Below are 15,468 nucleotides of genomic sequence, written 5' to 3'. Positions count from 1 at the left end.
GAACTAGAAGTTGTAGGAAATAGTTTTTTTCTTGCAAATCTAATCTAGCTGTGTCATAAGACACTAATGTAGACATTTTCAGATGAATAATTAATAACAGCCATTAATCTCAGCACCGTACTGCAGGGCAAAATGGTACAATAATCTCTCAAAAATCAGCCTGTTGGTTACCGTATATCTTGAAATGTTTGAAATGGTTTTATTTGCACGGTTTTCACTGTGAGATGAGCTTTAGGAAGCAAACCTGGACGGATTTACAGTAGGTTATGAAAACTATAAATTTGCTTTCACAGGGTCCCCTTGGAATAGTAAAAATATGAACTCGAAATGTTAGTAAGGCCCAGTGAAACCGGTAGCTCACTGGGTGTCGCTATCTAAATTGGATTTGTCTTACCCTGACTTTATAATGGGAAATTATCATGCAAAACGTACAAGTATGACTAAAAAGACAGCAAACACACAAACTGACAAAGCGTAGATTTATTTTTTATCAATGAAACTTGTTGAGCGCTCTGTCAAACCGCTCAGTTGCAGTAAGGTCACCAAGGTGCCCCTCAACTTAAAGAAAAGAAGTGTAGAACAACAAAGCTCTATTTAAGAAACCATATATCTTTGCCCCTTCAGAAGAACATTTTGCCTGGGGAGATGTGTAGATCACTATCATTAGGTAAAGCCTTAATAATAGGGTACTAGTATTGTCTTGATGTTTAGCATATATGATGTCATATGCCCTTGGGCCTTACCACGAAGGTCACAGGTGGGCTTACTGTAACTTTTTTTTTATTAAAATTGTAGTCTATTTACGTTTGACAGCATTGCGGAGGTTTACAAACTATTTGATTATGATCTTGCATATCTAAGAGACATGTTATGTATGCACACACATACAAAGTCAAAATTCTAACCGGCACAAATGAAAGCAAAGTTGATTCGTAACTCTTCATTCTAAATGTAACTAAGGTTTCTTTTGTCTGTTTTTTTGGTCTACCGTGCTGAAAAATTATAACAAACTTTCTTTCCATGTGCATAAGCTGAAAACCTAGAGTCCATGCTAATTGCTAAACTAGAAACTCAAACTGAAAGGAAAAATTTTTATCCAAAGATATACAAAAAGATGTTGCTTGATGTATTTGGAGGAAAAAGACTGCTTGAATTGTTTTGAATGATTTTAAATAAAAAGAATACAGCTTGCTGTTGCAGGTAAATTAGTAGTATGTAAAGCTACAAAGTTGACAAAACTTAGTAGTGATTCTCAACAAATGTTTAACTTTTCACCTACAAGGCTACAACTATCACGTAATGTCAACTTTTCAGCTTTACGCCCAGTCACCTGGTAACTTGGTAGTTATTCTCATCAAATATTTGACTTTAGCCTACACGTTACCAGGTAACCCGGCGTAAAGCTGAAAAGTTAACATGACTTGTAAGTTGTTGGTGAAAAGTCAAACATTTGTTGAGAATAACTTCCAAGTTACTGTAGACGCAGAAATGTATGCGGTGGTTTTACATTGAAGTTCGCTGTTTTCGCGGTGAAGCCTTCAGTGCGAACTTAAAACCACTGCGAAACTTTCGCCCACCTATGACTGTACATGTTGCTATTAAAACCACCACGAACTTAAAACCACCGCAAACACTCCATTTTCTACCTACCTCGAAATAAAAACCAAGCCAACTTAAATGCATTTACTGTACCACCTGGAAAGAAACAAACAAAACAAAAAAGTGTCACCACTTTTCCAGGAATCGTTGTTAACTTGACCCAACGCCAACCTTTAGATAACGTCCCTGTACACACCTAGGTAAAAGCTTTTGGTTTGTTTCTATGTCAATTTTCATACCTGATAATCTACCTCATGGTGCAACACACCAGGCTTGTACTAAAGAGTACAACTACAACAAGCTGCATATCCAGACAGATTTATTTACTGTATTTGATCCACTTTTATTAGAGTAGGAAAGATGAAATAACTAAAAAAGGTGATTCTGCAAATATTTTGGGGACTTTGAGCAACTTTTTCTTTGTTTTTTGTAATTTAAACATTTAAACATTTTTCTTATTGTGTAAAATATCTCCTAGCTGCTTTACCCTTAAATTTATGTCAAAAGATGGATTTAGCTTAGTAATACTGTAATTCTTGATTTGTTAACTGTAACTTAATTTTAGCTAATTCAACGGTCACTAGTCAACAGCTAAAATTTCATCATCGCTAATATTTGATCACGGATATTTAATATTTAAGCCAGTAATGTTTGTTCCCACCGTTAGAATTAAGTACCTTGACCTACAGCTCCATTTTCCCCCAACCGCTATATTTTCCTGCCGCTATATCAAAGTGATTTACAGTACCTAAAACTAGAACCTGTTCAATAGTTATCTTTATACACAATATGGTGTTTGCATCAGTTTTCACCTAATCATTGGATTCAAGCACAACCTGTCATGCATAACCCTGCGCCCTTGACCTCATGTGACCTGTAATGTGTTTATCGATTGTACAGGGTATACGTCAAGAAGCGGCGGAGAACAACCACACGTTGAAATGTGCGCGGAAACCGGAGAACAAGTTCAGGAACAGGTACCGGGATGTCAGCCCATGTAAGTACACCTGTGCACACTACAACATTCTTGGGGGGGTCGCCGGAACTTTTCTTTGTCTATTGAAATGCAGGGTTTTTACCCAAAACACATGAATCTTATCAAAAAACGCACAAATCACTATGTGAGTACGCACAAATTTTATGCAACACGCAGTCTTTTTATCCAAACCGACCAACCGCTGCTCAGATCACGTGACAAAGCGGGATTTTCAAGATGGCGTAGTCGAGATGCGGCGACAGAGAAGACAATGTGACACGCCGAAATGGAGCAAAAGAATAGCTCACAGGCAATTTAATATGACCTCGGGACAGTATGCAGCGGTTCAATCATCAATGCTTTAAAATCAAAATGTATCGTGGGTAGAAACACTAAGAAACATGCCGCACCCCAACACTGGGTTGCATAAAACGACTACGTGTTTCCATAAGATTTGTGTGTTTTCCATAAAATTTGTGCGTTTTCACATGGTGATTCGTGCGTTTTTCATATGATCAGTACGTTTTCCATAACATGCGTGCGTATTCACATACATGTAGTGATTCGTGCGTTTTTCATAAGATTTGTGTGTTTTCACATAGTAATTGGTGCGTTTCTCATAAAATTTATACAAATCTCATAATCTCACCCCTGGATTTCTGGTTATACGAATGGATAACTCAAGAACAAGCCATGACGTCACTGAGCATAGCAGCCAGTTTGGAACCTAGCACTGCCGCTTGCAGAAACCTTCTGGAAAGCAAATAAAGCAAAAATTATAATTACTTGCAAATGTATGTTATCACGATGATGAGTTACTGTTTACTTCTCGAAAGGCAATTTTCGCTAGCTGCATTGACAGGTTCCGAACCAGCTGCCGTGTTCACTGTGACGTCACAGATAGAATTGCATTTGATTATCTGACAGCAAATAACAACAGAAGGGTGTATATTTTGTACAAATGTCTTTGTTCATTGACTAGTACATTGAATGAAATTATGAAATGTACTTTAGTGTCATTTATTTCACAAGCACTTTAACATCGGTTTACAAATTACTAGTTCATTTTTTTGTTTTCTGTGATTTCAGACGATCATAGCAGGGTAAAACTCCAAGATGGCGACAACGACTACATCAATGCAAGTCTCCTTGAGGTAAGACAATACAATGGCCAGAAACACTCTCAACTAGGCATGTGTACCTAGACATACATGTAACATCAGGTACAGGTACAGGAATCGGTTGCAGAGGTTTAGATACAGGTCCAGACCACACGATAGATATCTTAGATATATATTGGGAGGCTGGCATCCAGACCAGGTCCGGATCTGTACTTGTACCTGAACAATTTGACAAAGTAACATGTGCTCTTCAATGATGACACAAACATCAATGAACAGTTGAAAACTTGGCATCAAAGTTTCAAACAGTACAGAACTAGCCTCTCCTGTGCCCGAAGTCCCCTGACTCTAGACCACAATGGTTGTGGCCTAACGCGGAAAGTAGATCCCAACATATGGCACCGATTTCAATGCCACATTATTTTTGTCCTTTCCAGTACTAAGTCTTTGGCTTCCAGGTAGGATTTATGTGTCTTGACTTTAGTCAGTGTGTACTTAGTGTAAATTCACAATGTACATGTACAGTACCCGGTGCATCAAGATTCGCTATTTTGGACCTGGTACTGATACTGTAACCGTACACAGTATCCCTAATTTCAGCCTGTTCACTACTGCCCAGGCCTGTAGTACAAATTTCTTGCCTAAAACCTACTGCAGCAGGTGAAGGGTTAATACCTAGGTTGAGCTGCCACAGATTAGACGAATTTGAACCACAAAAACTGGTTTTGTCACAGGGGGATTTTGCTCACAAACTGTCGTCTAGCATTGTCCTTAAAGAATAGAACGCGTTTGAACGACATTCCCGAAAACCTGACCGATGTCACTCACAGAGCCCAGCGTCTCTCGGGTATTAACTTCCCGCGGGCGGATGCCTTCAAACATGTCCTGTTATGGCTATGGCTATTCCCCTTCATCACTGGAGTAAAATACCAAGAAAAATATCTATTTTTGTACTTATCTGTCATAAATCAGATTATAATAGTACACCTGCTTCCTCCGGGTTCTGTAAATCTTTCGCTTCGGTTTTGTTTTAACGATTTCTCTCCACTGCAAACTCACGACAACTGTGAATGTGCGTTTCCATTGTATTAAAGGCATCCAGAGCATTTTCTGAGGCTTGAAACTTGAATAAAAAGACTCCAATTTCTAGTCATTCCTACACATAGTAAGTTTCAATAACACTATACCATTACACATTGACATTAAAGGAGCAAAGATGCGATGTCGTTGTGTGGTGAGAACTGATAGAATATCCCAGCCCTAATAGACTGATCCTGACTGTCTATCACCATTAGCGGTCCGACCAATGAGAGGGTGAATGGGTGACCAATGATCTCCAAATAGTTGCTTTTTTATGTTTTGAATTTGCATTTCTATGTTTTGACGGAGGTGGGCGGGACTATGGTATCAGTCTATTTACACTAGGCGTATGAAACTAAAAGATCACCATGTAGCTTATTTTTGTTCCGCTTTTGAGCACTTTTGATAAGAAATCCGCACCCAAATGTGGTAAACAGTGGCATTAAATGTCAATTTCATAAAGATTGCAGCAGCTATAATATTTCCAGTTTACAAGCCTCATAAAATGCTTTGGGTGCCTTTAATACTTTACCACAGAATTACTTCAACATTGAATTCAAAACACCGCAAAAAATCATTTTCCCTCCTACCGTTAAAAATAAAACCACTGAAAGTAGATGACTTTACTGTACATGTATGATTGTACTTCAGTTGTTGAGCTGGTGAACTTTTATAAAACCACCTGAAGAAGTCTTGCCTCTATTTTATTGCGGACTGGAATCTAAGAATTCCAATTCTCCATAGCTAGATTTCCCCGAATCATGTAATGAAATCTTGCCCTCAACAGTTCCAAGAAAAGTGGTCAATGATTTCGTGGAAAGCATTTATCTTTACTTTAGAGGCCCCGGGGCAGTTTACATGCTGGTTGGTCAAATCGTTAACCTAATTTGAAGGGGGTGGGGGGTATAAAAGCAAAGGGTGCGCTGGCAACCAAAACAGTGTTCTCACCAGGATTTTTTCACAGCATATGTATATAGGGTCAGAAGGCCAACTTTGCGCGGTGCAAGTCACTCGCGGAGTGCCAAAGACATGATAACGGTTGGGAGTCTGGCATCTTCCCGCACAAAATTTTGAAGTTCATAACCAAATCAGACACTATTTCCTGCATTTTGAGGGAGAAATTTTGTGAAGTTAAGTTTTTCCTCTGCCACATCCTCATTCTGAAGCCAAATATGAACTTTTTACAAGATTTATAAAGGTTTTTCCTAGAAAGAAACACCCCTATGCTCATTGAAACACAGCATCGAGGGTCCAGATCACACCATCGGGGGCCCCTTTGCTGAAAAGGCCTAGCGAGAACACTGCAAAATATGAAATAAGTACACATTTAAGGACATTTTCATGTTGGCAACTATAACTGGGGCTGAAATATGTACGTTTGCCAAAAGTTGTCTTGCTTGTGACTGCAAACATACATGTATCTTCGGGTACTTGTACAAATTTTCTTGTACAAGATTTCTATCAGACACAGTGAAGAAGTTAAAATGCCATGCTAAAACTAGAGTAACATTTTATTGTTCACTGATTCTTTAAAAGTTTTATATTCTCCAAATATTTCAAGACAAGATCTCTGTAACTGTAACCATCTTGCATGCAGAAAAATTAGGGCAATTGCTATTGCAGTTACTTCTATATTGCTTTTTGATATGAGTTCTATTTCTGTTATGTGATGTGTGCGACACACATTAAGCATAGATGTGAGGGGTTTACCAGGCTTGAGTTGATAGACTGAACTTAGGCCACACCAATTTTATTTGTTGGTTCTTGCTAACGCTAAGTTGAAATATCACCATGAAAACAGAGTCAGAGGGCTGTACCTAAGTTCTGTATCTGTATCTATGTAGCCGGTATACTCGCCATTTGGCGTAACACACCAGTTTCACAGGCGCACGATACAGCAGCAGCTGGTTATATTACACCGAACGACCTGTCACACCTAACCTTGCACATCTGACTGTACGCATTGTTTAAAGCTGTCTAGTGAGGAAGCTCCTACAGTACTTGCTGGTAACGAGTTCCATTCAACTACAGTTCTAGGGAAGGGTGAATTTTTGAACACATCAATTCTGGGTGTTCAGTTTCAGAGAGTGAATTATACAATACGATAAGATGCAAGTTTTCCTCCTAGCCATCTGTTTTCATCTTGGCCCCTAGCTAAATTTTTACTTCAAAATGTTCAAAACCAAGGAAATGAATTTGTGTGGCCTTAGGATGCTTGTTAAAGGGATGTATTTTTACACTGCTGTAGCTCACCCATGTCTTTTTCATTTGCAGGCAACAGAGGCAAACAGACAGTACATTCTCGCACAGGTAAGGCATACCTGGATTCTTAAGACATGTTTTAATCTTTAAGACACACCTGAATCCTCAAGAAACACCTGAATCCTTAATGCATGCTTGAATCTTTAAACATGCCTGAGTTGTTAAGACACACCTGAAGCCGTACAATATACCTAAGTCCTTAGGACACACATAGAGTCTTTAAGATACCGTAAAATTCCTATTTACGTACGCACCCCTCCTAACGTACGCACCCCCGATTGTGGGGCTGACTCAGTGAGTTGAAACGTTCAGGGGAAAAACCCTCCTAACGTACGCACCCCCTCTCCAGCATTTCGGTGGATAGTTAGAGGTTGACATGATCATCCTTCCGATGATGTTTACCGACTTAAAGGGTTACTGAGAAAATGTTTCTGGGTACAAAATGTTAAACAATTTAAATATATGTATCATTTATTCTACATATACCGTACTCTCAAGCTGATATGCGATTTTTACGAGGAGGAACCCCTCCTAACGTACGCACCCCGACTTTGGCGTCGGCCTGGAGCACCTGCTTGCGACTTGAAAAGTTTTAAAAGTGCGTACGTAAATAGGGATTTTACGGTACACCTGAATCCTTAAGACAATACCTGAGTCCTTAAGATTAACATGAATTCTAAAGACAAACATGAATTCTTAAGACATCTGACACCTGAATCCTCAAAATGCAGCTAATCCCTTAAGACACCATAATCTTTAAGACATACCTGAATTAAAACACACATGTATACTTAAGGATCCAGTCCTTAAGACACACTTGAATCCTTAAGGTTGTCAAGGCGGCTGATTTTCTCTCTCTAAGCGCTAAAAAAGTAATATATATCGTGGCGCTTATACTTCTAGTATATATTTCTGACCATTAAAGGTCCATAAATCTTCCTATTAATTATCTAGAAAAACGCGGAAATGTTTGTCCCAGGCGCTCCCACAGGGGCGCAGCCGCTTTGCTGGAAGCGTTATGCGCACTCGCGCCGTGGAGAGAGAGAGAGCGTGGCGGCCATGTTTTCTCATGCTGTACACAAGTTACGGCCCGACTCGACGCGATTTTGACCGGAAAAACTGATTTTATAGCGTTGGTACGTATGCATAAACATCTTCAGAGGATACACTACCCTATCGAAATGTTATTTTTGGTCTTGTATCTCGTAAAGTCAGCCAATTTGACCCTTCGTCGGGCTCGTGCCTGTACACTTCTTTGTTATGATTTGCGACGGGGGACGGGGTTACTGTATACTGAGTAGAGTAGAGTCTTCGGTAACGTACAAGCAATGTGTTCTCTACAAGAATGTACCTACTTGCCACACCTCAGCGGGACACTAGCCGATTTAGTCCGCAGTCTAAAGCCGGTACGCCGTTTACCTGTGCCGCCAGTGTTGTCATATCGGCCTCTAAGGGAGGGGCCACGTTGGGTGGGCGGCATGAAAGCTTGATTCTCCCGACTGAAATTCCGCTGGTAGGGCCGCTAAGATAGGTCAACTTCTTTACGTACTACAGTGCAAACTGGAACTTGTGTGTTCTCTACTACGAGTATGTCCTAAAAAATCTGTGTTTTTTTATTTTTATTGTAAAGGTATACGGAGTCAAAGCAGTCAACCTGGCCATGGAGTTGCAGCAAGACGCTAGATAGGTGTAGATTATACCTAGAAACACTGAAACTGAGTCTTCAGACATGTTTAACAACTCAGGCATGTTTAAAGATTCAAGCATGCATTAAGGATTCAGGTGTTTCTTGAGGATTCAGGTGTGTCTCAACCTTGCAAAGAGAACACTGACGAGACTGGGACTAGATCTAGAGTAAAGACAGTAGAATGCTGTTTTAGACTATGCAACCATGGAAGTTTGACAGTTGTGATGATTAGTAATGATAATAATAACCTTTATTGTACATATTGGCATGGCCTGGCCAGCCAGCAATTATTTCCCCCCCCCCCCCCCCCCCCCCCATGGCATCACTTTCCAAACACTGAAACAGTAATACATTGTATAAAAATAAAGGAACTAATCTTTATATGCTATGCTATGTTGTGCTGTATTGCAGTCATTTGTACCACAATGCATATATTGTAGGGGTAAGTACCGGTGAAGAAAATTCAAGTCCAGCTTTTTTTGGGTTTTATCGTGCAGAATAGGGTACTATATCATATTTTGAGGGCGAGACACAAGTGATGGGGATTTTTTTGTTCCAACATGAAAACAAGCTGACTATGTTCACACTCTAGGGGTAACCTGATTTGCAGTTTGGATATCATTTTTGGTTTCAAGTGTAAATTTACATGAATGCTGCAAGTGTGTGTGTGTGTGTGTGTGTGTGTGTGTGTCGGATCACATGAAGGATATAATTTTAGGTTCAGCCATAGTTGACACTTTAATACCACACTCGCCTTGCTGTCTGAAGACTCAGTTTCAGTGTTTCTAGGTATAATCTACACCTATCTAGAGAGCAACGTCAATTAGCTAAATCTGTTCTGTTTTGGCCTCAGATTTTTATTATTGTCTTCGACCAGTAAATCTCAAAACGTGGGACTGCCTGCTGGTACTGTTTATTTTCTAATCGGTCAAACAGCCGTCACTGATTTTTGTTCTGGTTAACATCCTTTAATATGCATGTTCAACTTCTAGATCTTTCTTGAAAAAGTGAAAAGATAACAACTGATATGGAGAACCTACAGCTGCTAAAACACAAAAATATCATGTAGTAATTCTGTTTTACATTTGATAGGTGTACAGTGCAAAAGAGACTTGATACTTGAAACAAAAAAGGATGACACCCATATATGTATTGCTTATTTTGAATGACTTAAATTATATAGATATGGGGTTGAACATTCTCTTCCATTCCACCACATGATCGCACTTGGAAAACCACCTCCACTTCCTTAGTCCCTACATACAACAGAGAAAACAAAAATACATTTCAGTCCTGTTCTTGAGGCATATAATCTTACTAATACCTCCCACAGTTTGAATACAATTTCATAAACATAAAGGGGGCAAAAGTAGCTTAGGTGCAATATGTATACAATACCATACGTGCAGCGATCGGTATTCTAAGCAAAAAGAACGGATGAAACAAATATTGAATGGAAGGGTGTGTGTGTAAATGACTGGAGCAAGGTATAGAAGGTGACCTACTTTTCCTCAGCCGCGAACGGTTTAACCGCCCACCCAGCTTTTTTTTTTACAGTTTAGATACAAACTATACCCCATTCTTTCACAATATCCATTTTCTACGGTTTGTACATGGCTGGGCAAGTTTTGGGGCGGCCTACGTGCGTCCGTAGTTGAGGTGACGAGGAGGCCGCCATGTTTAAATGTTTCCGCCCGCCCGCTGACAGGCGGCGTGGCACGTAAACAACATGGGGGAGGGAGTACAGTGCGGGAACGGCAGCAAACACTCACAATCTCGTCAGTTTCTTGCATTTTGCGGGACTTCGCGAGAGTTTAGCAGCTGTTTTGGGGTCACAACAGGTCAATCGAGTATGGAGGATCCACGCTGCCGATTTTGGTGCTGTTTCGTTGCATGTTGCGGCGAAAACGTCGATTTTGCGGCCGATTAGCAGATTTTATGGCCATAACACATTTTTATTTTCTATAATTAAGAAGAAGTGAAGGTAAATTATCGCTTTTAATGCCGAATTCATTAAGAGAACCGTTCAATCTTCACACTCGCGTTCGCGCCAAGGGGTGATATGTGCGGTTCGGCGGATACCGAGACTTAATTTAAACCTAATTAAAAATCAATAATTTCACTATAAATATAGTTTATTACAATATTTTCGTTAGCGCCAGCGCCAGTTTGTAGCTTTTATCATTATCCGTCAAAAAAATGAAGTTTTGTGTTGTTGGGATTTTCCAAAGTTCTGTATTTTTTCTTCGAAAATATTTATGACAAGGGCAAAAAACATGATGACGTCATCCATATGGTTCCAAAAACTATATTTGGAATCCTTATGTTCTTTGCTACCAATATTCAGTACAAAATAATTTTTCTCTCACTTCTTTACTGGTAAAATAGTACAAAGTCAATTTCACTGGATTAGCCGCCCTGCAAACCTTAAGACACCCCTGAGTCATCAAGACATACCTGAATTGTTATGACACACCTGAATCCTTAAGAAACACTTGGACCCTTAAGCTATGCCTGAATCCTTTGAATAGAACCTAAGTCCATAAGACACACGTGAGTCCTTAAACCTCAACCCTTAAGACACTCCTAAGTCCTTAAGACACACCAAAATCCATAAAACACAGTCACCTAAATCCACAAGACACACCTATATCCTGGAGGCACACCTAAGACACAGCTAAATCCTGAAGACATACCTTAAGTTACTCACTGTGCCACCTTGATTTGTAAACTAGGATTCGATGTCACGTAAACTTGCCAAAGGTGACAACCTTCTAGTTAACCACCCTTTCAACGACTCCAGTGACCTTTTGCTACTTAGTGTGAACTGGAGGGTTTTACTTAAGATGTTATCAAGGACCATTTAGTACATTGTATACTGCAGTGGTAGAAATACTTATTTTCAGTGTTCTGCAATATTGCAGAATGTCAAAAATTTTTTCTGCAATTTGAAAATATTTTCTGCAAATACACATGCCTCCATACTACATGTACAACTTTCTCAACTTAATAATGCCTACTTACTTACATTATATCTAGAGCTTTGCAACATTGCTGTAATTCTTTATTCTCTCACTCTATCTTTGATTATCACTAGCAAAGTTTTTAAGAGGAATAACATGCATGTGTGTGAAAAATATTCAAATTGATAGCGAAAATTGCAACAGCAAAGGTACATTTATTCAATATCAATCAAATGAAATATTCGTTTGATCATTTCAGAATGTGTATCAAAATTAAAAACAAATTCAACAGCCTGCCTGATAAGAAGGACAAGGGAATTATATCCTTGCGAGAAATACGTGTTGATACCTATAATGATTAATAAATAAGATCGTACGACCTGTGTCACAGCCACGGCCGACAGAAAACATGACGAAAACCGAGAAAAAAAATGAGATTCAAAATAAAATGCTCTTATGCAAACCTTGGCCTCTGTGTAGATTTTTGTATAAATCTGAAACATTGATATCGGTTTCAAACATCGGACTCCGACTTAGGACATTCGGGGAGACTCCAGAGACGTCCCGGCGATGTTAGTTTTTCACGTGGGTGCCCCCCTCCCCACCGTGTCGGCACAGGAGAAAATGCTCCGCCTTTTCCACACAAGGCGGTGCTCAATATCTATCCGATTAGTTCTCAACTTCATCGCTACCATCTGGACTTCAAGGACCACGGGCTAATGTAGTGGCCACCGTTTCGTTCCTTCTGTCATCGCGCCCATGCCCCATGCTTGCGACAGAACGTCACTTGTTTACGATAGAAACATCCGGGAATTGTTTTCCCGACTTTTGCCGACCCCGAGATCGTGACCGTGGAGATTAGCGAGGGTTGACTGAAATGCACGAATTTGTCATTTTCTCACATGATTCGTCCATGAAGTTATCACGGAAAGTGTCGAAACCCCCCCGAAAAAACTGACCTCAAGTAGCACCAGGCAGTCGGAACGCACCGAAACGCCGCCATCTTGGGCGGCGCTGGGGGCTTCAGTTTATTTACAGCGCCGCTAGTTTGCTTGGTACTAGTAAGTCTATATAATCTCCTGAATTGAGAGCCATTGATTCCCGACTCTGATTTTTTTCTTCTGCAAAATTGCAGATTGTTTAATTTTTCTTCTGCAATCTTGAAAATCTTTATGCAATTTGCAGATTGCAGACGGGTATTTCGAACGCTGATACTGTTTAACTTGAAAAGAATACCAGCTTTTTCACATGTACTGTTGACATTTGCATGGAGTTGCAGTTTGTAGGCACAGTTAGAGGGAACGCAAACAGTTCCTCTTGTTTTACTTAGAATATTGTCAGGATTTTCCCTTATTGGGCCCCTTAGATTGTCAAGCAGTCTGTTTTTCCAGGAAAAATCGTGTACTGAAGTCTCAGAAATGTTTGGACCAAAGACCGGATGTCATTAAAAAAGACGTCAATCAGTGGAAAACTAAACTATGGGACGTCCTATCCGAGGGACATCCCTAACCAACGCTTGGTACTACCCATTTTCACCTGAGTGAAGTGAGGAAATTTGTGTGTAAAGTGCCTTTCCCACGGGCATAAGATCAACGTGGCATGTCGGGATTTGAACCCAGGACCCAAACACCCTACCATTACGCCACCACGATTTTCTCAATCTTCAGAAGAAGGAGAAAAAAGCTGTGATGCTTTATTTAGAATATTATCAGGATTTGCCCTTCTCGAGACCCTTGGAATGACAAGCAATCAGTTTTTCTAGGAAAAATCATGCTTGTTCATGCTGGACTCAATTGCCATGTCCATTATATATCAAGATTTGCCCTTCTCGAGACCCTTAGAATGTCAAACAGTCAGTTTTTCTAGGAAAAATCGTGTTTGTTCATGCTGGACTTGCCATGTGATGTCTGACTGCATACCACATTATCTGTTCAAGAATGTACACTGAAGGCTCGTATTGTTTGGACAAAAGAGCGGATGTGACCAGAAAAGATGTTGCTCCCACAGGCGATGCATGTAAATGGAAAACGTGACTCTAGAATCCGCCAGATGTATAATGAATGGTAACATGTTACAACAAATTTTTTTGGGAATCGGTACACCTCTATAACCTAACGTAAGAATTTGGGTGCACAGATGAAATTTTGGTGCGCAATTAAGGATTAATGACCCGCCCCGAGGTGTATATGGTGTCATAACGCCTGGTCATGTGCTATAACCACCGAATAAAACCACCAAATGAGCGAAGCCTTAAGCTTTACCACATCAGAAAATGGCTACTAATGTCACTGAATGCCAAAGTCGATTCCAAAGTCAGAGAAGAAGATATGAAAGAACAAAAATGAAGATATATTATTCAGTATACCATACCCTGTGTGATTATAATCATTCATTCAACGTTCCTACCACGTAGATTTCACAATGAAGGCCATTTTTTATTTATTTTGCCAAACTTTCCCAGCGATGGTGTCATTCATATAATCAAATCAACATGGCCTTACTTTCAACCAGCTTCAAGGCTCCAAACAGTTTTTCAACATACCTAAACACAGTGCACAGTGGTAAAATGCAAAATCACCTGCATCACACAAACCATACCTGCAGCACCCTGCTGGAAAAGTTGATTTTATGAAATATGGATCTAACACTTAGTAACAGGACAGTTAACCAAAAATCCATGAATTTGAATAAATTTGAATATTGAATAAATATCTAGGAGCAAATGTTAAAGGCACCCAGAGCATTTTATGTGGCTTGAAAACTGTAAATATTCTAGTTGTTGTGATCTTTATGAAATTGACATTTAATGCCACTGTTAACCATATTTGCGTGCGGATTTCTTATCAAAAGTGCTCAAAAGCGGCACAAAAATAAGCTACATGGTGATCTTTTTGTTTCACGCGCCTAGTGTAAATAGACTGATACCATAGCCCCGCCCATCTCCGTCAAAACGTAGAAATGCAAAGCAGATCATAGAAATGTAGATAATTGACGGACATGCAGTCACTCTCTCATTGGTCGAACCACTAATTGTGATGGACACTCAGGATCAGTATATTAGGGCTTGGATTTTCTATCAGTTCTCCCCACACAACGACATCATATCTTTGCTCCTTTAATGTCGATATGTAATGGTATAGGGTTATTGAAACTTACTCTGTGTAGGAATGACTAGAATTCGAGTTTTTTTAATTCAAGTTTCTAGCCTCATAAAATGCTCTGGATGCCTTTAAGAAATACAGCAAGAAAGACATCAGTCTATAATCCATGTGTTAAATGCATGATGCTTGTTTTTCTACAGGGACCACTTCCGTCCACTATAGGTCACTTCTGGGAAATGGTTTGGGAGCAGCGCACAAAGGCAGTCGTCATGCTGAACAGGGTCATTGAGAAGGGAACAGTGAGTACTGTTGTTACCTTTGACAAGAAGGTTATGTTTTCGGGTGCATGTGTCATGTGTGTGAACAAGATAACTTGAGAATACCTGGGTGAATTGTCTTGATATTTGGCATGTGTGTAGGTCTTCATAAGACCTCAAAATGATTAGGCCGCCAGTGACTTGTTATGGTACTGCAGCGGAACTTCTGGTTTTGATATCTTGTGTTTTGGACATGCTATGGTGATGATATTTCAGTGGTAGATAGCTCTTGGGAGGCCTCAGGGAGAATAAGTCATAACGTTTTTGGAACTGCTGGAGCTGATTTTGTTTCAAACTTTGAAAGAGATATAACTCAAGACGGGGTTGACGGATCGTCATGTTTTTTTGTATGTAAATAGCTT

At 39.8% G+C, this 15,468-nt stretch overlaps 1 protein-coding gene across 1 annotated transcript in view; it reads left to right on the top strand.

Annotated features, from left to right (window-relative positions):
• LOC136438132 (tyrosine-protein phosphatase non-receptor type 2-like) overlaps positions 1–15,468 on the top strand; it is a 34,955-nt gene that overhangs the window by 2,066 nt on the left and 17,421 nt on the right. The window contains exons 2-5 of the mRNA XM_066432849.1: positions 2,500–2,596; positions 3,665–3,729; positions 7,051–7,086; positions 14,990–15,088. Coding sequence (XP_066288946.1) covers positions 2,500–2,596; positions 3,665–3,729; positions 7,051–7,086; positions 14,990–15,088 — 297 coding nt within the window. The remainder of the gene's footprint in view (positions 1–2,499; positions 2,597–3,664; positions 3,730–7,050; positions 7,087–14,989; positions 15,089–15,468) is intronic.

The sequence above is a fragment of the Branchiostoma lanceolatum genome, chromosome 7, assembly GCF_035083965.1.
Source record: "Branchiostoma lanceolatum isolate klBraLanc5 chromosome 7, klBraLanc5.hap2, whole genome shotgun sequence".
NCBI lineage: Eukaryota > Metazoa > Chordata > Leptocardii > Amphioxiformes > Branchiostomatidae > Branchiostoma > Branchiostoma lanceolatum.
The sequence above is the reverse complement of the archived record's forward strand: the minus strand, read 5'-3'. Positions and strand labels throughout refer to the sequence as shown.